Source organism: Schistocerca gregaria, chromosome 3, assembly GCF_023897955.1.
Source record: "Schistocerca gregaria isolate iqSchGreg1 chromosome 3, iqSchGreg1.2, whole genome shotgun sequence".
In the NCBI taxonomy this organism is placed as follows: Eukaryota; Metazoa; Arthropoda; class Insecta; order Orthoptera; family Acrididae; genus Schistocerca; species Schistocerca gregaria.
The window spans coordinates 144,082,566-144,108,890 of NC_064922.1; the positions used below are offsets into that span (position 1 = coordinate 144,082,566).

Consider the following 26,325-nt stretch of genomic DNA (forward strand, 5'->3'; position numbering starts at 1 on the left):
GTACTTGAGGTCGCAGTAAATAGTCTACAGATCTGCAGACTACTCGTAAATCACTGAAATAATACAGTGCACTGATGTGCTGAGACGCAAAAACTCCTAAATTGTCAAAATAATGCTTGTAAAACGCTCTACAGACATGCTTGTTGATTGTCAACTGTCAAAGTCATGCATTGCAGAGCCTACAGACCTGTTCGCAAATTAATGCAACAGACACACAAACAACACATAAATTGTCAAAAAATAATGCATGTGTAACGTTATTCAGGCACGCTTACAGCGCTTAAACACCTAAAAATAATGTAGTTCACAAACACCCAGTGCACATGAAAATGAAACATATCAGCGAACTGTACCAAGATGCGCACACCCTTTGCAGGGCTAGCCGGACACAAGCCAGCGCTATCACGCCACTGCTGACGGCAGGTGAAAGTCTCGTCTACAGTTAGAGTTCTATTTAAATAATCGCCAGGTCTCGCTCTGGACCATTCACATGTTCACCGTTGCTAGCGCGATCCGTCTCACTACCTCTGGTCCAGCGAAGACGTAATTGCTGAGCGACTAACCGTGGCAGACGCCGAAGAAATCCATTCCATTGCTTTCCAGAATAACATCGACTACTTTCTCCATCGCGATTCTGACAGGACATGCGAGGTGCATCTAGCCGTGCAAGCGTGCTTACCTGCCCAGCGTGGCTGGCGCATCACCTCGAAATGATCACGCAGCGACCAGGACCTCTTTACGAAAATAGTCCAGAATAACATCAATTGTATTCTTCCCTATGATCCTAACGAGACATCACATGTTCCCGTCCTGGAAATAGTGATGTCCTGCTGTCAACATACACCCCAGAAACGTTAAATGTTCTCATCACTAAAAGCCTTCAACATGTCTGAGCATGCTTGCAAAAACACCATTAATCATAAAAGCATTCTTGTTGTTTGTAAAGAGAACGCAGTGTAAGCACAGACAGGGGGGAACCAGAACAATTACACACACGGAATTCGAAGCACTGTCCTACAGAAGAGAAAAATGGTGAGAATTTAGGGTATCCTACAACTACTGATGGGTGGGCTGCTTCAACTTGTCTTTGAACACTTCCTTTCTCAGAACTATCCATAGATCCCTTCCCTCCATCTTGTTCGAATCAGTTTGTAGAGACTCCTATGTCCCGGCACAAAAGATGTCTTACGAATGAATGGAGCATTATTATTGCTCTTACTGAATTTACCTACCGAATTACTGATACTGCCAGTGTGGAAGCACTGTCCGCCTTTTTTTTCTTTTTTTTTTCATTCAGCAGACGAGAGTGTCAGTGGCAAAAACTTGTACAGGTCACTATATTGCACTGACAATTAAGCCCTGCAAAGTGACTTATAGATTGCCAAATATGGAAAGACTCTTACTCAATTACACTGCTCTGCCACTGAGGGGGGGGGGGGGGGGAGCTTGAATATTAGAGTATGAAACTGATCTCCAACCCAGCAATTTATCACCGTGTACCGTGTCGATGTAGTAAACACAATTCGTATCCTGCACCATACAAAATCGCCTTTTTTACATCATTTGTATAGCTATCGACCACCAGACACTCATACATATACCATGAAGACAGACAGCACCATATATGCCCCTCGCAGAACTATGATTTACAGCAATTCAGTATATTGGTTGTTTTGCATTTACAAGGAAAATGGGTTTTAAGGGATAATGAGGTTAGTACCCTCTATATTTATAGCGGAATAGCCAAATTGGACCAAACATGCTGACTGACATTTGGCGCCATCTATGAACTATTTAGTAAATATGATGTACAATATACTTATTATGTTTTAATAAAGAGAGATACAACATAAAGATAAAAATATTTAGGCCACATCAACTAATAGGTGTATACAGCACGTGTCTTCTTGTGTCTTATAAATTAAAAAAAAAAGTTTTATTCTTAGCATTGAGAATGGCTAGCTTCTAGCTGAAATCTAGATCTGCACATAATAAAATTAAAAAAGGACAACTCATTGCTGCAATCTATAATTTACAAGTCAATATAATAGTTGCTGAGTGCAACCGCTTTCCAAATGGAAGGTAACCTGATGAACTCTTTACTTAGTTTGATGGAACTAAACACTATCAAATCAAAACAAAAGCAACTGCTAGTATGAAAAGGAAATCTCTCTACCGGAGTGGGTAATAAAAGTCGTAGACTCTCAATAAAAAATTCAAACTAGGCGTCATTTATTTATTTAACCACAAGTAAGTGAATGCTGAAAAATATGAGATTCATTAATCATTTCAAAAATATTTCAATTAAAACAGAAACAAAACAACACCACTATCACCCAGATAAAATAGTTTGATGCTTCGGCATGTCTCCCATCAGTATAGTACAATTTCGAATTTCAAAAAGAAATTCATTGGCACCAGAAAATAGTTCCACACCTATATCAGTTAATTTTCTCACAATTAAATAAAATAAGTAACTGATGCCAAATTTAATATATTCAGTTGAGTTCTAGTTTAAAATGCTCAGCACATTTCGGCGTTTTCAGTTATTTTGGAAAAATTCAAAAAGTTGAGGACAAAAATTATGAAATTGAGGACATTCGTTGTTCTCAATTAGTTTACAAAGAACTGAGGACAAAGCACGAAAACTGAGGACTGTCCCTACAAAATGAGGACGCCTGACCACCTAAGTTTAATGATAGTGTATTAGGAGATTTGCATTGTTGTGCCGATGGCTGTTGATGGTGGTGGAGGGGAGGGTGTGGATATTGGGGAGACCGCTCGTAGTAAAAAGAAAGGGGTGTCATTTTTCAGTTCTCGAATAGGATGGCGAAACACCTAGCATCGGCCCTGATCTCAAGGACTGAAGGAACCGAATATGTTCAAGAATTCTACAAAACACTGGTATGAAGAATATGCGTCTGTAATTATGTGGTTCAATTCCTTTACTCCTCTTTGATACAGGAATCACCTGCGCTTTTTTCCAGTCGTTCATGTTGGTGCAATGCGTCCGTCGGATGGGGATGTTAAGCAGTCCCCCTTAAGGTAGTGCTATTCGAGAGGTGTGGATTACCAGACTACACTGAGTTTCATTTTCTTGCTTCCCCTAGTTGACAGCTTTCGGAGAATTAAGTACCACGAAAAGTAACAGTCTCGCAAATGACAAGGACTCCAGAACATTACTACCTACGTTAACAGAGGAAATTTTCACCATTTGTGAAGAGTCGCCCATTCAGAAGCTGATCTTAGCTGCTGTTGTTGTTGTCTTCAGTCCTGAGACTGGTTTGATGCAGCTCTCCATGCTACTCTATCCTGTGCAAGCTGCTTCATCTCCCAGTACCTACTGCAACCTACATCCTTCTGAATCTGCTTAGTGTACTCATCTCTCGGTCTCCCTCTACGATTTTTACCCTCCACGCTGCCCTCCAATGCTAAATTTGTGATCCCTTGATGCCTCAAAACATGTCCTACCAACCGATCCCTTCTTCTAGTCAAGTTGTGCCACAAACTTCTCTTCTCCCCAACCCTATTCAATACCTCCTCATTAGTTACGTGATCTATCCACCTTATCTTCAGTATTCTTCTGTAGCACCACATTTCGAAAGCTTCTATTCTCTTCTTGTCAAAACTAGTTATCGTCCATGTTTCACTTCCATACATGGCTACACTCCAAACAAATACTTTCAGAAACGACTTCCTGATACATAAATCTATATTCGATGTTAACAAATTTCTCTTCTTCAGAAACGCTTTCCTTGCCATTGCCAGTCTACATTTTATATCCTCTCTACTTCGACCATCATCAGTTATTTTACTTCCTAAATAGCAAAACTCCTTTACTACTTTAAGTGTCTCATTTCCTAATCTAATTCCCTCAGCATCACCCGATTTAATTTGACTACATTCCATTATCCTCGTTTTGCTTTTGTTGATGTTCATCTTATATCCTCCTTTCAAGACACTGTCCATTCCGTTCAACTGCTCTTCCAAGTCCTTTGCCGTCTCTGACAGAATTACAATGTCATCGGCGAACCTCAAAGTTTTTACTTCGTCTCCATGAATTTTAATACCTACTCCAGATTTTTCTTTTGTTTCCTTTACTGCTTGCTCAATATCAGATTGAATAACATCGGGGAGAGGCTACAACCCTGTCTCACTCCTTTCCCAACCACTGCTTCCCTTTCATGCCCCTCGACTTTTATGACTGCCATCTGGTTTCTGTACAAATTATAAATAGCCTTTCGCTCCCTGTATTTTACCCCTGCCACCTTTAGAATTTGAAAAAGAGTATTCCAGTCAACATTGTCAAAAGCTTTCTCTAAGTCTACAAATGCTAGAAACGTAGGTTTGCCGTTCCTTAATCTAGCTTCTAAGATAAGTCGTAGGGTCAGTATTGCCTCACGTGTTCCAATATTTCGACGGAATCCAAACTGATCCTCCCCGAGGTCTGCATCTACCAGTTTTTCCATTCGTCTGTAAAGAATTCGCGTTAGTATTTTGCAGCCGTGGCTTATTAAACTGATAGTTCGGTAATTTTCACATCTGTCAGCACCTGCTTTCTTTGGGATTGGAATTATTATATTCTTCTTGAAGTCTGAGGGTATTTCGGCTGTCTCATACATCTTGCTCATCAGCTGGTAGAGTTTTGACAGGACTGGTTGTCCCAAGGCCGTCAGTAGTTCTAATGGAATGTTGTCTACTCCGGGGGCCTTGTTTCGACTCAGGTCTTTCAGTGCTCTGTCAAACTCTTCACGCAGTATCATATCTCCCATTTCGTCTTCATCTACATCCTCTTCCATTTCCATAATATTGTCCTCAAGTACCTCGCCCTTGTATAAACCTTCTATATACTCCTTCCACCTTTCTGCCTTCCCTTCTTTGCTTAGAACTGGGCTGCCATCTGAGCTCTTGATATTCATACACGTGGTTCTCTTCTCTCCAAAGGTCTCTTTAATTTTCCTGTAGGCCGTATCTATCTTACCCCTAGTGAGATAAGCTTCTACATCCTTACATTTGTCCTCTAGCCATCCCTGCTTAGCCGTTTTGCACTTTCTGTCGATCTCGTTTTTGAGACGTTTGTATTCCTTTTTGCCTGCTTCATTTACTGTGTTTTTATATTTTCTCCTTTCATCAATTAAATTCAATATTTCTTCTGTTACCCAAGGATTTCTAGCAGCCCTCGTCTTTGTACCTACTTTATCCTCTGCTGCCTTCACTACTACATCCCTCAGAGCTACCCATTCTTCTTCTACTGTATTTCTTTCCCCTATTCCTGTCAATTGTTCCCTTATGCTCTCCCTGAAACTCTGTACAACCTCTGGTTCTTTCAGTTTATCCAGGTCCCATCTCCTTAATTGATCTTAGCTACCAACACCAAAACCAAGAAAAGTTCGCGGGCAGAATCGGCAGACCACACTATGTTGAGTGAAGTAACACAGAAAGAGAAATACCTACCACTTAAAACGAAAAATAAAAAAAATGTAAAATAATAAGAGAAAACTTATGTAAAATAGAGAGAGCATGTTGTTGTATCATACCTACTCTTCATACATGGGGTGCCTAGGAAACCTGCTTCTCGGATCGCTAGACAACAATTCAAGCAAATCGTATTAATGAGTTTTCACTGCAGTATGATAAATGACAATACTTAACTCTGAGAATTTATAATCATGTGTCACAAGCTAAGGGCGAGATACAAATAAGAAATCTCTTCAGTATACAGAATTCCTAATACAAGTGAAGTAATGCATTGGATGCTTCTATCCAGGTGTTGGGTCTTGACGCTTCTATAGGAGTCGTAGAACTGGGCCGAGGCCAGGCGGCGTGGCGCTTATGTCCTCTTCGTGTAGAGGGCGCTGCCGTCGCGTTGTCGTCCTGGAAAAGGATTGGTCAGCAAGCAATTGGCTGACGTCATCCTGGCAGATTAAAACTGTGTTCCGGACCGAGACTCGAACTCGGGACTTTTTCCTTTCATGGGCAAGTGCTCTACCAACTGAGCTACCCATGCACGACTCACGAACATCCCCCAGGCTGTGGCTAAGCCATATCTCCGCAATATCCTTTCTTTCAGGAGTGCTAGTTCTGCAAGGCTCGCAGGAGAGCTTTGTAAAGTTTAGGCGACGAGGTACTGGCAGATGTAAAGCTGTGACGACGGGGCGTGAGTCGTGCGTGGGTAGCTCAGTTGGTAGAGCACTTGTCCATGATAGGCAAAGGTCCCGAGTTCTAGTCTCGGTCCGGCACACAGTTTCAGTCTGCCAGGAAGTTTCATATTAGCGCACACTCCGCTGCAGAGTGAAAATTTCATTCTGGCTGACGTCGTCCAATAGCCCTGTCTGCTCTAACCTTCCCGCCTGGCGTGTCGGCGCCTGCCTTTATGCCGGAACGAGGAACATTTACAGCAAAAGAATTCTGTCTAACAATTTGAAAAAAAAAAAACGCCACAACGTAGTAGTAAAACCAGTATGTCTCTATGAAAATTAATTCAATACTTTGAATTACAAATTACACAAACTTGAAGTCCTAGAAAGAAGAGTCATTCGAAAAATACTCGGTCCGCTGAGAAATACGTAGGAATCGAAATTAAGAAGTAATGAATAAGTACATCGTAACATAGAAGACAAATGAAATGTTATGGAAGATGCGACTGCTATTTTTTGGACATTTATGGAGACTAAACAGCAACAGGTTAACCAAAAAGATTCTGAAATATCTTTGGGACAAGACGCCAACAATAGAAGTCGAGTCAGGTCAAGAAGTTAGTATAGATTGGGAAAGAAATAACTAGGTGAAAAAGATGCAACAGAAAGAGAAAATTTTAAGAAGGAATTGTTAAAAATGGAGGGATTCCAAGGCAAGAGGGAGAAGAAGGCAGGGTCAAAATGGACTCAGGAGAGGAAAAGGATACATAGCGCGAAGACAAAAGAATACTGAAGGAAGAAAGAAGAACAGCGGAGGAAGCATTAAAACTGGGGTGTGGTACTTAGCTGATCCAAAAGGAAGAAGATGAATAAAGACGACAAATAGAACACTGACATTCCAGAGTGTAGGTGGACGACTGAAGAAACAGCATTCCGCACATTTACAACCTCGCATAGCCGTGGTGTGCAGTCCTTCGTTCATAATTCTAGCGCTAAATGAAATACTAAAATTAAGTAAGGAAGATTAGGTCTTAACGTGCTCTCGGCAGAGAGATCATTAGATATGGTAGCGTCCAAAGATCACAGCGCCAGACCAAAGTCGGCAACGCATATCGATACCACAGTCATCAGCGATGTCTCGCTGCAATGTTGGAGAATGGGAGAGGCTGAAGAGGACAAGCCCTCTCTCTCAGCACTGCAGCCACCTCGCACGGAGGTCAATACACAGCCGAGCCTGGAAGCACTCGTCTCAGTTCATGACTTTAGCTGAAGCAATCAGCATCACCGCGTAGGACTAAAAAGCTATTAAAGTCTCAAACCCAAATGTACTTCCGTAAATGGTGAAAATTATACTTCTAGAGAACAGTTTGTTAATTAGTGCATCAACATATGCTTTAATAATCAATGGCCGTTCTAAATTCTCAAGCACTCCTGTGCCAAAGGACTGTATCGAGTTAAGTAAATCTTTTTATTTATTCATGTAGTAAAGTAAATTAAGATCTCATGTGTTGTAGTGGTAATGAGGCATCTCCCAGAGCCATCAATGAGCCCATAGTTATGGCTGAACAGTTGTAACTTTGTCTGTAACAGAATGTGATTGTTTGAAGGACGAGGAAGAATATCGGCCACATCCCCTCAAAGGTACCATACTGGAATTTACCTGGAGAGATTCTGGGAAATAATGGAAAACCAAAATCGCGTATTTGTCGTCCTCCCGACGGCGAGTCCACTGCGCCAAGTCCATCGGTGAGTGAAATGCTGATCATGGTGAGGGCAGAAAACGATTTTACTTTGTGTAAGTTATGACGTTGTCAAAGTTGTGATAGTCTGGTGTTGTTATAGAACGTAAATCGTTTGCATGACGACCGTTAATTGCCTTTCAGATTGTTTGTTCTTCCGAATTCCGATTTCTAGGAAGTTATGTTAAAGGCATGTGTACGCATCGATCTACACAAATTATAATTATCATATTAAAACATTTTATATATTTTATATTTATTATTCAAATCAGAAGCATGTGGGGCATGTTAACAGTCAAGTTGACGTCAAGTTATATTATTTGTGGAGGTGGGGGCGTGGGGGAGGGAGGGGGTGGGGGTAGACGCACCGAGTAAGAAACTGCGACCTTGCCCGCCACACCCAACCGTCCACTCTAGAACTGAACTGGCTCCATGTCTCTTACGTTGGGAGTAGCTAGCATGATAAAAAGCCACCTTGACTGATGTTTTACGCCACAAGCGGGTACACGACGGTAGTAGCTGTGTAGGAGTACTTTGAAAGTCACTTGAAGCGATTCTTCTCGTTTACCAGCAGCACATCGCCCAAGCGGGTGACGGAGAGTTTGTCACGCTGGGGACGTTAGCGTGGGATGCGATAAGGGTCCTCACAAGTATGAGATACATTGAAGAGATAAAGAAACTGATACACCTGCCTACTATCGTATAGGGCCCCTGCGATCACGGAGAAGTGCTGCAACACGACGTGGCATGGACTCGACTAATGGATGTTGATATACTTTCCGGGATGTGAGGTCGTGGTCCAAGAACTTTTTCTGCTCCTTACGTTTCGTCCAGGACGGTGCTGGACGAAACTTAAGGAGCAGAAAAAGTTCTTGGACCACGACCTCACATCCCGGAAAGTATATCAACAGCCATGTCACCCGGTCGTGAAAGCCTTCATTCTACGACTCGACTAATGTCTGAAGTAGTACTGTAGGGAACTGACACCATGAATCCTGCAGAGCTGTGCATAACTCCGTATGAGTAGGAGAGGGTGGAGATCTCTTCTGAAACACGTTGTAAGGCACCACAGATATGCTCAATAATGTTCATGTCTGGGAAGTTTGGTGACCATCGGAAGTGTTTAAACTCAGAAGAGTGTTCCTGGAGCCACTCTGTAGCAATTATGGACGTTTGAGGTGTCGCGTTATCCTGCTGGAATTGCCCAAGTCTGCCGGAATGCACACTGGACATGAATGGATGCAGGTGATCAGCCATGACGCTTACAAATGTGTCACTTGCCAGAGTCTTATCATGGCGTATCATGGGTCCCATATCATTCCAACTGCACACCATTACAGAGCCTCCACCATCTTGAACAGTACCCTATTGATATACAGATGTGCAGCGTCCATGGATTCATTAGGTCGTCTCCGTACCCGCACACGTCCATCCACTCGATGCAATTTCAAACGCGACTCGTCCGACCAGGCAAAATATTTAGAGTCATCAACAATCCAACGTCGGTTCTAACGGGCGCAGGCGAGGCGTAAAGCTTCGTGTCTTGCAGTCATCGAGGGTACACGAGTGGTCTTCGACTCCGAAATGCCATATTGATGATATTTCTTTGAATGATTCGCACGTTGACACATTTTGATGGCCCAGCATTGAAATCTGCATCAATTTGCGTAAGGGTTGCACTTCTGTCTTTGATCCCGTTCTTGCAAGGTCTTTTTCTGGCTGCAGCAATGTCGGAGATTTGATGTTTTACAGGATTCTTGATATCACGGTACACTCGTGAAATTGTCGTACGGGAAAATCTACACTTCATCGCTACCACGGAGATGCTGTGTCGCATTGCTCGTGCGCCGACTATAACACCACATTCGTGCTCATTTAAATCTTGATAACCTGCCATTGTAGCAGCAGTAACCGATCTAACAACTGCGCCAGACGCTTGGTGTTTTATACAGGCTTTGCCGACCGCAGAACCGTATTCTGCGCAGACATATCTCTGAATACGCACACCTGTACCAGTTTCTTTGGCGTTTCAGTGCTGTTTCTCGCGGGTCCATGTGTGAGACACTCCGTCGGCGCATAGTATGCATGAGCCGCTGAGTCAAGGAAGTGTCTCGACGTGAGTAAAACCGCAGCCGCCGGAATCACTGCTGTGGGGAACAACGCGGTGATGAAAGGAGTCGCTGTTGACTATCGCGGTTTTGTTAATACTGAATAGGCAGGCAACCGTACAGGAAAACTCTCACTTGTTCAGTGCTTGCAAAGTGAAGCCAGAGACAAACCAACATCATCCGGAACAAATCGACGCCGTGGTTCACAGCGTGCGTCGAAAACTGTCAAGCATCGATCGATATCTGCACAAAGTTTCAGATCATCATCCCCGAGCCAGAAATGAGAAATGTATATGACGCTCGTAACATACGCAAGACGAATATGTGAGCCGCAGCAACGCGGACGCTAGATGCAATGGACGTTTGACCACTAGCACAAAAAGTGTCACGAAATATAACACTCGACGCAGAGATGCGTTGGAAGAAAACATGTTGGATACGGCCGTTTCGCCGTACATCCCCAGTGCGAGGGTCAGAATCGGCCGTATACTGCGCGAACACGGCGTAAAAACTATTTCCAAACCAGCCAGGGTAATCATCGGGTACCTCAGATTGTAAATGAACAAAAGGGATCCAGCAGAAATGTCGAAAATATTCGGCCTACCGAGTACATGTTCAAAGCTCCATGTTTGAATGACTGTACAATCCATCAGTACCAAAATTATCGGATATACACGGTATTGAAGTTAGGACAGGTGGAGAAACAGACCATGATGGGCCACGCTCTTTGTATTACCGACCACATAATAAAATTCACCAACATGTAAGTACTAGCTGAGCAGAAGAGCTACCATGTCCGTTCGTTCGGGGAAGAAATCGACAAATCTCGACCATAATTTCACTAAGACAGAAGAAAGATTCTAGGTGAACGGATACTGGATTCCCCTGTGTTGCAACAAATGACTTTTGCAAGACTGTAACAGGGGGTGAACCACAGCGGTGATGACCAGAGAATAGGTGACAGACGGTGACGTGACATAGCATCTCCAGCCACAAGCTCAGCTCCATTCCGCCACCAGAATTGTCTGCTTGACAGCTGCCTGTTCATTCCGAACATTGATTTCTTCCCATTAGATTTTGCTTTTAGTAGATCACGGCATTTATTTCTGCAATACTTTACGGGTATCTCCTATAATTAGTTATGATTAATCGATATAAGCACTATGTGCAATCTCTTTGCATAGTCGTTGTATATGATTTCGCATCTTTGTTGAGTGACCCTCTTCAACCAGTGGGAAGCTTGCGCAGGCTGGGAGCCAGGAAATTGGCCTTCTTCGAAAGAGCTTTCGCCATTCTGTTCTGTGCTCTGATGACGAAGAAGAGTCTTCACAGACGACGAGAGATCTTCAGAATCATCGAACCTCCGCCGGGACCAGCCGCGGATATTCCAATGGATAATGGACGTAGGGTGGACGGAAAAGGGAGGGATCTTACTGTGGTTGCCCTCAACTCAGTGACTGCTGAGAGCCGGCGACCGACAGCGTGGAACGGCATTCAGCCGAAGGCAGAAAATCCTGATCCACAGGTTGTTCGGGAGCAGCTCCTGCCACCAGCGATCGGCCGGTTGATCGGCCGCCAGCAGTGCGCCTCGGCGACACGGAAGACGGCCGAGGGCGGCTACCGCCAGGTGGTGCTGTAGATGAGGCACGCCGTGGCGGAGAACTTGGTCTCTTATGAGTCTTCTTGGAAACAGGACGTTGAGGGAGAAATCGATGGTTGTGAAGTCGGGGTATGTAAAAAAATCTTCCCGAGTACGCTCTTTTTTGGAAGCCCGGGTGTCTGATTTTGGGGCTAGTGATTTAGCAGAAGTCGATGAAGGGTGAGCCGTAGAGTGAGCAGGTGATAGTGGGGAGGTTGAACGGGCGGTCTCTGCTCTGGCCGATCTGACGACCGTGGCACTGAAGGTAAGATCACAAGTCTGCGTGGCTGCCTCCTTAGTAGGCCGAGCAGATGCAAGGACAGTGCTGTATTTAACTGCGGGAGGCACAGTGGGCTTGCGACTGGCGAATAACTTACGAGCAGCAAATGTCGACAACTTTTTCTTCAATCTGATTTCCTGAATAAACCGCACATCTTTGAAAATGGGGCAATCTCTAGAGGAAGCAGCGTGGTCACCCATACAGATGATGCAAAGAGGCGACGGAGGTGGGCAAGCACCCTCATGGGCATCCATGGCACACGTTACGCATTTGGCCGGGTTGGAAGACGACTGGCTGGTGTGATTGAACCGCTGACACCGATAGCAGCGCGTAGGGTTGGGGATGTAAGGCCGAAGTGAAATTATCTCATACCCCGCTTTTTTGTTTGATAGAAGTTGAACTCTGTCAAATGTCAAGACGTTAGTACGGGTTGGAACCAAGTCCTTGTCAACCCTTTTCATAACTCGATGAACACCCGTTACGCCCTAGTCAGACAGGTAGTGTTGATTTTCCTCGTCGGACAATCCGTCGAAGGAGCGTGTATAAACCACCCCGCGCGATGAATTTAAAGTTCAATGCGCTCCACCCGGACAGGGAAGGTATATAGCAGTGACGTTCGCAACAATTTTTGTGCCTGGAGGGCGCTAGACTGCTTCTAACAACAAGGTGCCATTTCGTAATCGGGAACAAGACTTGACAGGACCCGCAATCGCGTCGACACCTTTCTGAATAATGAAAGGGTTCACTGTAGATAGGTCTTGACCTTCGTCCGACCGAAAAACAACAAGGAACTATGGCGCTGATGGAAGAATTGTCGGTGGCTGAGACTCATTTAACTTTCGCTTGTGAGCAGGTATAGTAGATGATGAGGAAACCATTGCGGAAGTATCCCCCTCGATCACAGGCGTCTGCGATGGCGCGCTCCTTCCTTGTGGGGGCCCTGTCTGAGGGCACGCACGCCTTAGGTGTTTGATTGTTCACACCTCAGGTCACACCTCCCGAGAAACGGACGGAGGGACCAATGGGCACGTTCGGAAGGTACCAGCTCGGGTAATCGCCCCTCCCTGGCCCTGGCCACTACCAGGGAGTACGCAAGTGTCCTACCTGTCTACCTGGGGCAGGGCATTACGCGTTACCCCGTCACCGGCTACACGTGGGAATGCGTGAGTCGTCCTTCAGACACGCACAGGGAGGAAAAAAAGGGAAAGGGAGAGAAAAGGAAAGAAGAGAGGTCTCAAACGCCGCAGCGGAGAAGAGGGTAAACAGAAGAGGCAAGGAAAAGAGAAGGACAAGGGAAGGACAGAGACTTCCCAGCAGGGAAAGCGAAAATGAGAGACTGTCTTCCAGTTACAGGAGTCCGTCTCTGGACGTAGGCGCAAAACATACTCCCAGAGGGGGAGAAGGGGAAGGGAAGAGGCGGAGGTTAGGGGGGGGGGAGGATGGAGATGAGGAAGGATGTGGAAAAGGAAGGTATGCAGCCCAGAAAGGAAAGAAGGCCACACGAGCTCAGGGTCCCATGCTCGCCTCGCACGTATCCACAAAAGAGTTGTGGACCCCTGGGAGGTAGTATGCATTTGAAAACCATTTGTTTTTACTGTTGGTTCGATAGGTAAAGTAATTTATCTGTAGTGGTCAATGGTCTATTAAATACGTACTGAAGTTATTTACTATCACTTGCCCAAAAATATGATCAGTCATGGCATCTTCATTGATCATCTCTCCCAAAGACAAGTCGCCACTTTCGCAGGAATCAGTTCCAACAATTACTGGCTACGGTGAAGAAGTAACTGCAAAATCTGTTTCATTGTTCTCTAGAACCAGATCTTTGGAAGCAGAAGACGGGTCTGTTACAGAAATAAAAGTAAACAGATTCAGAAACATACTACACAATTCGTTATTGTCACCATGTTGGTGCCTTGATTAATTACACTCCTGGAAATTGAAATAAGAACACCATGAATTCATTGTCCCAGGAAGGGGAAACTTTATTGACACATTCCTGGGGTCAGATACATCACATGATCACACTGACAGAACCACAGGCACATAGACACAAGCAACAGAGCATGCACAATGTCGGCACTAGTACAGTGTATATCCACCTTTCGCAGCAATGCAGGCTGCTATTCTCCCATGGAGACGATCGTAGAGATGCTGGATGTAGTCCTGTGGAACGGCTCGCCATGCCATTTCCACCTGGCGCCTCAGTTGGACCAGCGTTCATGCTGGACGTGCAGACCGCGTGAGACGACGTTTCATCCAGTCCCAAACATGCTCAATGGGGGACAGATCTGGAGATCTTGCTGGCCAGGGTAGTTGACTTACACCTTCTAGAGCACGTTGGGTGGCACGGAATACATGCGGACGTGCATTGTGCTGTTGGAACAGCAAGTTCCCTTGCCGGTCTAGGAATGGTAGAACGATGGGTTCGATGACGGTTTGGATGTACCGTGCACTATTCAGTGTCCCCTCGACGATCACCAGAGGTGTACGGCCAGTGTAGGAGATCGCTCCCCACACCATGATGCCAGGTGTTGGCCCTGTGTGCCTCGGTCGTATGCAGTCCTGATTGTGGCGCTCACCTGCACGGCGCCAAACACGCATGCGACCATCATTGGCACCAAGGCAGAAGCGACTCTCATCGCTGAAGACGACACGTCTCCATTCGTCCCTCCATTCACGCCTGTCGCGACACCACTGGAGGCGGGCTGCACGATGTTGGGGCGTGAGCGGAAAACGGCCTAACGGTGTGCGGGACCGTAGCCCAGCTTCATGGAGACGGTTGCGAATGGTCCTCGCCGATACCCCAGGAGCAACAGTGTCCCTAATTTGCTGGGAAGTGGCGGTGCGGTCCCCTACGGCACTGCGTAGGATCCTACGGTCTTGGCGTGAATCCGTGCGTCGCTGCGGTCCGGTCCCAGGTGGACGGGCACGTGCACCTTCCGCCGACCACTGGCGACAACATCGATGTACTGTGGAGACCTCACGCCCCACGTGTTGAGCAATTCGGCGGTACGTCCACCAGGCCTCCCGCATGCCCACTATACGCCCTCGCTCAAAGTCCGTCAACTGCACATACGGTCCACGTCCACGCTGTCGCGGCATGCTACCAGTGTTAAAGACTGCGATGGAGCTCCGTTTGCCACGGCAAACTGGCTGACACTGACGGCGGCGGTGCACAAATGGTGCGCAGCTAGCGCCATTCGACGGCCAACACCGCGGTTCCTGGTGTGTCCGCTGTGCCGTGCGTGTGATTATTGCTTGTACAGCCCTCTCGCAGTGTCCGGAGCAAGTCTGGTGGGTCTGACACACCTGTGTCAATGTGTTTTTTTTTCCATTTCCAGGAGTGTATTAAATAAATAAAACGCACAACCACGCTCACTTACCACCACCTAAAAATAATTCAACAGTTGGAGTCAGAAAACGTAGACATTAAGCATAATGTAACTGTTTGAATTATAGGGCAACTCAATGGGATAAAGAAATATTTCTCTGCAAACTAACCTTCTTGAAATTCTCTTTTTTCTCCAGTTTTCTTTTTCTGCTCTGTGCACCAGTAAGTTTCTTTTTCCGATCGCTTTCAGTCATTTAAGTTTCATATGTTTATCCTCCGCTCAATACATTCTATATTCTCTACGACATAAAATCCATTTTTCGTATCTCTCACGAACGGGTCTGTTGTGAACATTCGTTCATATATCTACATATATCACTGAATACGCCTGGAACGTTACATCACTTTGCAGCAAATAGTTCAGGAGATATGACGTCATAAATAATGTGAAATGACGAAAACGAGCTTCTGCTTAAACTGGAGCGCAAATTACCCATTCTGTTATCACCCGGTGTTTCATGATCAACCTTCAACCTTTCTCCAACCTTTTTGTCATGCTTATCGTCAATAACAACGGAATCAGAGCACTGTTATGACTGTTCCATTGTGCCCAGCCTTAGCCAGGGCTTTCTACTGGTGATATAAGTAAATCGAGACCGTACTGTACATATTATGAATGTTATACAAAAAAAGTGTCATCGAAATTTAAGTAATACAATGAATACAACTACTGCACAAAAATAAGATTACCGTGTGTGTTTGCAAACCATGGTCGAGAGAGCAAATTCTTGCTCATTGTTTCAGAATATATGCCTCACCTTTTCTGAGATGAACGTCCCACTGTGGTTTCTGCAGGACCTGCTGCTGTCCCACCATATAGTCCCCAATGGATGCCACTTCGGACGCTCATGCTCACGTGTCACGTGGACTGGAACCGACAACAATGCTGTCCGCAGTCTTGAGTCGGTTTCGGCTGGCTCGTTCCAAACGGCCGTATCGTATCCTCTCTGTACAAAACTGGAGGCTGTATCCGGTACAGAATACAAGTGTTTTCAGCATTTAATTTACATAAAGGAGAACCCAAATAAACGTGTGAGTCCCAGTGTTTTAAAGCCTGAGAGATCAAATTAATAATCAGCTGAGTGATCGATCATCATTCGGCACCCCACTGGAGTCGGCTACCGGATGCGGTGTAAAACTGTTGATATTTTTAAAAACACCGGGAATCCCATATGTTGGTAGTTAAACAGTACCATTGTCGTCCCTCGGTATGTCGAAGGGACGTATCAATATGTCGATGGAAAAATAATGAGGTGCCGGCCTATAACAATATCGGCTGCACGTTGTAAATATAATGCCGGTTTTAGAGATTTAAATATTTATTTATTATTGGAAATTCCGTACATCAACAAACTAGCAGCGTGGCTATCCCCCTTAGGCCGTGACAGCAGCGAGCGACTTCTGTATACGCGACACTGAAGCGACAAGCAGCAACATCGGGCGAAAAGCTCGGCTGTCCCGCGTGCGAGCGACCAAGTCGTGCTACAATATGGCTGCTTAGAGCCAACCGGCTGTTTCTATAAAACGCCGCCCCTAAACTGCAGAATACTGTAGCTGGAGTGAAAGGCTACAAAATTAGGTTTACTTAAGAAAATAAAGCGAAAAGGAATGCTGTGCAATAAATTTAAAAAGAGAGGAATCTCCATGGAGAATTTCACAAATGTCATTAACTACAAGATCACCATACAAATTCTTCGGATACCCGTGAATGAGCAGAGGAGCATTCGACTGTCTCATCAATAAATTAAATACGAATGTTTTTTTACGTGGTCAAGAACTTTTAACAGCCGATAAATGCGGAAGATTGACTGACTAGATGACAACTACCCCAAATCCATATATACACAATTCGATTCTACACAGAGTACGCGAAAGAACGTGCCCCCCTTCTAACAGCCGTGTACCGCAAGTCTCTAGAGGAACGGAAGGTTCCAAATGATTGGAAAAGAGCACAGGTAGTCCCAGTCTTCAAAAAGGGTCGTCGAGCAGATGCGCAAAACTATAGACCTATATCTCTGACGTCGATCTATTGTAGAATTTTAGAACATGTTTTTTGCTCGAGTATCATGTTGTTTTTGGAAACCCAGAATCTACTCTGTAAGAATCAACATGGATTCCGGAAACAGCGATCGTGTGAGACCCAACTCGCTTTATTTGTTAGTGAGACCCAGAAATTATTAGATACAGGCTCCCAGGTAGATGCTATTCTCCTAGACTTCCGGAAGGCGTTCGATACAGTTCCGCACTGTCGCCTGATAAACAAAGTAAGAGCCTACGGAATATCAGACCAGCTGTGTGGCTGGATTGAATAGTTTTTAGCAAACAGAACACAGCATGTTGTTATCAATGGAAGGCGTCTACAGACGTTAAAGTAACCTCTGGCGTGCCACAGGGGAGTGTTATGGGACCATTGCTTTTCACAATAAATATAAATGACCTAATAGATAGTGTCGGAAGTTCCATGCGGCTTTTCGCGGATGATGCTGTAGTACACAGAGAAGTTGCAGCATTAGAAAATTGTAGCGAAATGCAGGAAGATCTGCAGCGGATAGGCACTTGGTGTAGGGAGTGGCAACTGACCCTTAACATAGACAAATGTAATGTTTTGCGAATACATAGAAAGAAGGAGCCTTTATTGTATGATGATATGATAGCGGAACAAACACTTGTAGCAGTTACTTCTGTTAAATATCTGGGAGTATGCGTGCGGAACGATTTGAAATGGAATGATCATATAAAATTAATTGTTGGTAAGGCGGGTACCAAGTTGAGATTCATTGGGAGAGTCCTTATAAAATGTAGTCCATCAACAAAGGAGGTGGCTTACAAAACACTCGTTCGACCTATACTTGAGTATTGCTCATCAGTGTGGGATCCGTACCAGATCGGGTTGATGGAGGAGATAGAGAAGATCCAAAGAAGAGCGGCGCGTTTCGTCACAGGGTTATTTGGTAACCGTGATAGCGTTATGGAGATGTTTAGCAAACTCAAGTGGCAGACTCTGCAAGAGAGGCGCTCTGTATCGCGGTGTAGCTTGCTCGCCAGGTTTCGAGAGGGTGCGTTTCTGGATGAGGTATCGAATATACTGCTTCCCCCTACTTATACCTCCCGTGGAGATCACGAATGTAAAATTAGAGAGATTCGAGCACGCACGGAGGCTTTCAGACAGTTGATCTTTCCGCGAACCATACGCGACTGGAACAGAAAAGGGAGGTAATGACAGTGGCACGTAAAGTGCCCTCCGCCACACACCGTTGGGTGGCTTGTCGAGTATGATTGTAGATGTAGATGTACATAAGTTTACAAAATGGATTTAATAGTCAGTGGTCGGCTGTAGTGTAGCGGTAGCGTTACAGATACTGATCGCGTGCTTCCTAAGGTCCTAGGTTCAAATCAGAGCAGTATGTACTTTTGATATAAATTTATAAAATTTTATTCAGTTGCGTCGCTCGATAAATACGTGCTGTTTCTGGCGTCACTCAGTAATTCAACAGAACAGGTGAAACGTGGTGTGGTGGTTGATTTATTTTTCTGCATATACCCTCCACATCCCACCGCATTGACAGACTAAAGAAATATCATCACCAGTATCAGTACTTTCAAAAAAATGATAAAAAGGTAAGGCCAGTGTATGACAGCCCGTAGTGTGTCTGGCCCCCGCCCCCCACCTTAAAAAAATGACGAAAAGGTATTCCAGCGCGGTAGCTCAGCGTGTTCGCTCAGAGGGTTAGCTTCTCTCTGTAATAAAAAACTGAGTCAACGGCGGAACACTGAACTTGAACGGGTGTCATGGGACATCCGCAACGAACAAATGCGACAAACAATATCGAACAAAATGAGAAAAAAAATCCTGTATGTTCTTATATTTTAACTGACTCCGTTACAATTCTGTATTCTAAGTTTTATGTATACTGTTTACACTGCATCGTTAAGTATATATTAGGTCTTGCCAAAGAACTTGGTCTTTAAGTGTGTATACGCCTATCCCAGTGTATCACACACAGTAAATTCCTAATAAATTACAATGAATCATGAAATTTTACAGATATTTGATGCTGAGAAAGTAATTCATCAGCAGTCAATCTTAAGGCCAAGCGTATCAATTGGTCTAAATAGTCTGTAAAATTAAAGTATACAAAAGTTTTGAAAAAAAAGTCGAACGTTTTGTTCAATTATCTAAAAGTACGAAATGAAAAATATTAGGGAAACGTTTGGTGCATCTCATTTTATGTTCATGATTTCGAGCATCATTGAAAGGCACGTAAGAACGTTTCTCTGATCTACTTATTTCTTTTACACAAATCATTTCATAAAATATTTGATTGATTCATTTTATTTCTTATTTTCACGTTTTATTCAGAAAACATGATCTTACTGATTCCTCGTTTGCCTTCCTAACGTACTTGATTCTGAGGAAGCCTTTTTAACATTTAAATGCCGCACCAGTGTATTCTTTTGTGTGCAAAATATCTATGCCTTGAATGGCCTTAAATGAACTTTACCGAAAACCTATGCAATGTGATTTTATCTCTGCAAATTCTTAAAAATTTCGTGTTGCCATGTACTCTATGTGGTGCACCACAGTAACTCTGACGAATAACGAAAATAAATCCAGACCTTTATCGTTTAAAGATATCAAGCTATAAGATGCGGAAGAATCAAATTTTTTCACCAAATAGTTTTCTTTAAATCGGATGATAAGTGTTTCTTAGCTGCCGTCGCGTCCGCTCCACTGCTTTGCCGAGAAGACAAGGGGCTGTCGCGCGTGCTGCAGCGACAAGATTCAAACAGGTCTGAATTCAAACGTCGCCTGCTGCACCGGGAGACAGGCAGCGACACAGATGTCGCTCACGTAGGCCACTTCCGTAACTATACCTGCGGTTGTGTTTTGTCGCCTGAAGCTGTTGGTCGCTTCTGTCGCTTACGTAGGACGCGGCCTTAGAGCAAGAATTTAAAGGAAAACGGTGCACGTACACTCTTGGCGATTACCACTTTGCTAGCAATGGTAACTGCATGTAAGTGGCACAATAAAAGGCGCCCGAAGGCTCCGTCGTTCGGTTTCGTCACACATCGGATTTGTCCGGAACAGTTCATGTCGACTTGCCCGTTTTTTCATCTCTGCCAACGCCAGCGACCTAGCAATTGTTGTGTCAAAATTGCGTAATTGCGTTCTGAAGCTAAACGTTACAGTTTATGTCGGTAGCACCTAGCGCCGATTACGTCATCTCCTCTCACACGTATCCGCCCACCGCAAAGACCAATCTTGTCATTTAGATTTTTGTTCATCATTTTCTTCAACTGTTTTTGAAGAATGCTGATGACGGGTGTGCTATTTTTCCACGTCGGGAATCTTGTTTTCCCGTTCACACCGCCACCGGCCGCGACTCCCACTTAGCTCAATCGGACCTCTTCTTTGTGTGTCATTTATACTTGCTTCACACAAAGAGAAAGACTGGACGTGGTGAAAGATCAAAAAGTAGTACGACTGCTTCACACAGCGAAAGTAAAACTATGTTCTGCTTGAATTTAAAAAGAACAATTTCAAATATTTATCGAAATCACGAAAAAAATAAAATATGAAATAAAAATATCTGTCCTCCGTAATATCCTTTCCGTGTCGATTTATCGCCGAAAGAATAGCGCTGATATATATCGACGGCATGTGGAATAATATAGATATATCGATATTTTATCAATAGCCCTAGTGCGGTGCACCCCTTGCACCCCCGAGCAACGTCCTCTAAAAAGCCGGGACTGCACCACGTCCGTGGAGCACCATGGTCAATCCTCTGCTGTTGCGAACGTAACCGTTTCCGTAGCCGTTGTTGCAGCCGAACGAAAATGGTATGTCATGTTGTAAGTACAACAAGTACTGATGATGGCTCCCTCTTCTCAGTTTATGAGTGTGCCGTGACGCAGGAGATTTGAAAATGGTGCTGTCTTTAAACTTATTTTATATCTAAACTGCATATTTAAGTTAAAATGAACAGTCAAAATCGTAATAATACTTGTTTATTTACCGGTTTCGGCTTATGGAAAAGCCACCTTCAGAATTTTTGATCCCCTATGGCTGGTGCTGGCGGCTCCTCGGTTGTTTCGAGATTCCACCATCGTGCTGTCACGAGACAGCAGGAATATTTGTTTATTTAACGGTTTCGGCCTAGGAACCGCGAGCACCAGCCACAGGGGCCAAAAATTCTGAATACGGGTTTTTCATCAGCTGAAACCGGTAAATAAACAAGTATTCTTGCGATCTTGACTGTTCATTTTAATTAAATATAGTATCAGGTCGCTGTTCTCCATAGACTATGTTGTCTAAATTTATAAGCTGCATATTTCCGGACATGGATTCCTTATCAGAACTTTATGTACTGAGGCCCCTCTACAGGCTCTAGAAGCATGTGACAGTGAAAGTGGCTAATTACTTTTGTCGTATGGCAATGTATAGTTACATTTACTGATATACTGCGCTACAAGTATGTAACAGTGAAAGTATGGCAATGTACAGTTATATTTACTAATATGCTGTCTGCATAGTAGTGTGAGATCAAGCTCGCGCTTAGAAAGACAGTTGAACTCGTAGTGAAGTTCATGAGGACCTTTGCGATTCCTCAAAAGTGAGCAGCAATGCAAAAAAGAAAACTGTGCTCTAAGTGATGATAGAAGCAATCTGACTGCGAGAAAAATATGACTACCAAAAAAGCCCTGTCTGAAAAGCATGTCACTGTTGAAATGATAACTGTATCTGACGTAAATTATAAATGGCCTACGCAATGACTGAATACTATGCTGCTATTATCTCCAAACTATACGGCTGCTGCTTCTATGCTAGATAAAAAAGATGAATTCAAACTACTAGCAATGCGATGTGCAATGTGTAGTTTAAACTAGAGACATCCACAAAACTTCTGTGCCAGTAAATCTAATTGCTGAAGCGACTATTGTCAGTTAAAGTTCTGTTACTCAGAAACTCGGGAAAGCAGAATTATGTATGTGAAACTTGACATAAAGAGACGAATGTAGATGGTGGAAAAACAATACAGTAACTGTATTAACAAAACTTTACATCACTAAGACAAAATACACTCCTGGAAATTGAAATAAAAACACCGTGAATTCATTATCCCAGGAAGGGGAAACTTTATTGACACATTCCTGGGGTCAGATACATCACATGATCACACTGACAGAACCACAGGCACATAGACACAGGCAACAGAGCATGCACAATGTCGGCACTAGTACAGTGTATATCCACCTTTCGCAGCAATGCAGGCTGCTATTCTCCCATGGAGACGATCGTAGAGATGCTGGATGTAGTGCTGTGGAACGGCTTGCCATGCAATTTCCACCTGGCGCCTCAGTTGGAACAGCGTTCGTGCTGGACGTGCCGACCGCGTGAGACGACGCTTCATCCAGTCCCAAATATGCTCAATGGGGGACAGATCCGGAGATCTTGCTGGCCAGGGTAGTTGACTTACACCTTCTAGAGCACGTTGGGTGGCACGGGATACATGCGGACGTGCATTGTCCTGTTGCAACAGCAAGTTCCCTTGCCGGTCTAGGAATGGTAGAACGATGGGTTCGATGACGGTTTGGATGTACCGTGCACTATTCAGTGTCCCCTCGACGATCACCAGAGGTGAACGGCCAGTGTAGGAGATCGCTCCCCACACCATGATGCCGGGTGTTGGCCCTGTGTGCCTCGGTCGTATGCAGTCCTGATTGTGGCGCTCACCTGCACGGCGCCAAATACGCATACGACCATCATTGGCACCAAGGCAGAAGCGACTCTCATCGCTGAAGACGACACGTCTCCATTCGTCCCTCCATTCACGCCTGTCGCGACACCACTGGAGGCGGGCTGCACGATGTTGGGGCGTGAGCGGAAGACGGCCTAACGGTGTGCGGGACCGTAGCCCAGCTTCGTGGAGACGGTTGCGAATGCTCCCAGGTCGACGGGCACGGGCACGTGCACCTTCCGCCGACCACTGGCGACAACATCGATGCACTGTGGAGACCTCACGCCCCACGTGTTGAGCAATTCGGCGGTACGTCCACCAGGCCTCCCGCATGCCCACTATACGCCCTCGCTCAAAGTCCATCAACTGCACATACGGTTCACGTCCACGCTGTCGCGGCATGCTACCAGTGTTAAAGACAGCGATGGAGCTCCGTATGCCACGGCAAACTGGCTGACACTGACGGCGGCGGTGCACAAATGCTGCGCAGCTAGCGCCATTCGACGGCCAACACCGCGGTTCCTGGTGTGTCCGCTGTGCCGTGCGTGTGATCATTGCTTGTACAGCCCTCTCGCAGTGTCCGGAGCAAGTATGGTGTGTCTGACACACCGGTGTCAATGTGTTCTTTTTTCCATTTCGAGGAGTGTATTTTTACACTTGAAATATTAAAGAGTCACTTTACATAAATAGTGGAAAAACCTCAACAAATTCTCCATACTTTCGTACAAACACGTATGTTATCCATCTTCGAAAAAAATCAATAAATCGCACATTGTTTCGTTGTCATAAAAATCTCCCATTCTAAATCCCTGACCAAATTAATTACTACGCTTGGACGTCTCGGCAAATGAGCTATTACAGTACCTTTTGAAGTCTTCTGAATGAATTTGCAAAACATCTCTCCATAAAACGAAAAATAATATAAGAAAATTATTGCCGGCACACAGCACAGCCTAAACACATCTCACTCCATCACAAGATAAAATGCGACTCCTCTCTCTCTCTCTCTCTCTCTCTCTCTCTCTCTCTCTCTGTCTGCAACTACACTCACAAGCAAAGGTTGTACTAACAGTCTCACGTAGCGCAACCTCTTTGGCAGAGATGTTGCCCACTATTACTCAGATGCTATTGAAACTTTACTATTTCGTGTGTTTTTTTTGGGGGGGGGGGGGGTTGGGGAACTTACCCACTTACTATATCCAAAAATTCATCTAACGAGTAGAAGGAGTTGCCATTAAGAAATTCTTTTAATTTCCTTTTAAATGCTACATGGGTATCTGTCAGACTTTTGATGCTATTAGGTAAGTGACCAAAGACTTTCGTGGCAGCATAATTTACCCCCTTCTGAGCCAAAGTTAGATTTAACCTTGAGTAGTGAAGATCATCCTTTCTCCTAGTGTTGTAGCCATGTACACTGCTATTACTTTTGAATTGGTTCGGTCTGTTAATAACAAATTTCATAAGTGAATATATATATTGTGAAGCTACAGTGAATATCTCTAGCTCTTTAAATAAGTGTCTGCAGGATGATCTTGGATGAGCTCCAGCAATTATTCTGATTTCACGCTTTTGTGCAATGAACACTCTTTTACTCAATGATGAGTTACTCCAGAATACGATGCCATACGAAAGCATAAAATGAAAATAGACATGGTAAGCTAATTTATTCAGATGTATACCGCCAAAATTTGCAATGACCCTAATAGCATAAGTAGCTGAGCTCAAACGTTGCAGCAGATTCTCAGTGTGTTTTTTCCAGTTCAACGCCTCATCAATGCATACACCTAGAAATTTTGAATATTCTACCTTAGCTGCCGATTTCTGATCGAAGTCTATATTTATTAATGGTGTCATTCCATTTACTGTGTGGAACTGTATATATAGTGTTTTGTCAAAGTTTAGTGACAACCCATTTGGAGAACCACTTAATGATTTTCTGAAAAACATCGTTTACAATTTCACCAGTTAATTCTTGTCTGTTGGGTGTGATAGCTATACTAGTATCATCGGTAAAAAGTACTAGCTTTGCATCTTCGTGAATATAGAATGGCAAGTCATTAATATATATTAAGAACAGCAGAGGACCCAAGACCGAACCTTGCGGGACCGCATTCTTGATTGTTCCCCAGTTTGAGAACTCACCAGTTTTTTGCAACGACAATTGCGAAACGCCCTGTAGAGATAAAACAATGGCGTAATGAATGTTCTTGATAGCACGATGTGGCTGCGTCGTACTTGATACGTTTTTTTTATCGGACGAATTGTTATTCAGTGAGGAAGGACGTTAGGAGGTTTCGCTCCCTGCACTGACGCCCCGGAACACACGTGCGTCGGGCCGCGGGCTCTGGGCGGCGCAGCTTCCAGGAAGCGACCACTTGCTGTGGCCAATTACTGCCTCCGGCACCGCCGCCCCCTGCTCGCCATCTCCGCCCCCTCCTCCGCCACAGCTCTGTGTTGCATCCGCCCACGCAACGTAGTCGAGTGATTGCACCCACCTGGTGTGACGAATTAAAGAGGCGAGCAACTCGTTTCGTAGCACTCTCTTCAAAAACGAAAGTGCCGATGTGCGCCCAATCGTCATACGATACCGACGGTATTGATTACACCGAGTGCCGCTTCCCAGGGTACCTCCTAAGGTGTCGCTGAATTGACACCGACATCCACGCTCCTGGTGGCCGTCTTCCTTTCCTCTACTTCGAAGGTCCTCTTGTATATTTTCTTCGGCCATTTGTGATCGTCCAAGCTGCCTGTATTACCTACTCGCATTTCCTGCCTTGACACATTGCACCAAAATTTGCGCACCCCGACGCGATTCTTCGTTTACTAACAATTCGAAAAAGTCTGTAACAAAATTTCGCGCCGTCCATATTTTACTCAGAAAATGGTCGTCGAAGAAATTCAGTCTGAAAACACTGTAATCACATGCCCGACAAGTATTTTCTCTTTATTCAAAACTATATAGCAGTACTTCACAGTTTTGCGTGTTCGACCTTCTATTCCGGGTCTACGTATATATTTTTTATTTTCAAACTCTTTTTTGTGTGTGATATGGCTTCTTCTTTTTCTTCTTCTGCTGCTCCAGGTTTAGGCCTAGGGTCTGCTTCGCTTTCAACATCTCTTCCTCGGTATTCCCACACTTCCCTATCCCCAAAGAAGTCTTTGTGGAGTCATTTTTCTATGTTTGGATAGCCCTTAGGTTGTTCTTTGTATCCCTAATTTTTCCCTTATTACTTTGTTTTGTTTCCCTATCCCCAAAGAAGTCTTTGTGGAGTCATTTTTCTATGTT

General features: G+C 44.6%; 1 protein-coding gene across 1 annotated transcript in view; it reads right to left on the reverse strand.

Moving 5' to 3' along the window:
- The window catches only part of LOC126355287 (WAS/WASL-interacting protein family member 3-like), a 69,089-nt gene that overhangs the window by 27,077 nt on the left and 15,687 nt on the right, over positions 1-26,325 (reverse strand). The window contains exon 2 of the mRNA XM_050005576.1: positions 25,365-25,534. Coding sequence (XP_049861533.1) covers positions 25,365-25,534 — 170 coding nt within the window. The remainder of the gene's footprint in view (positions 1-25,364; positions 25,535-26,325) is intronic.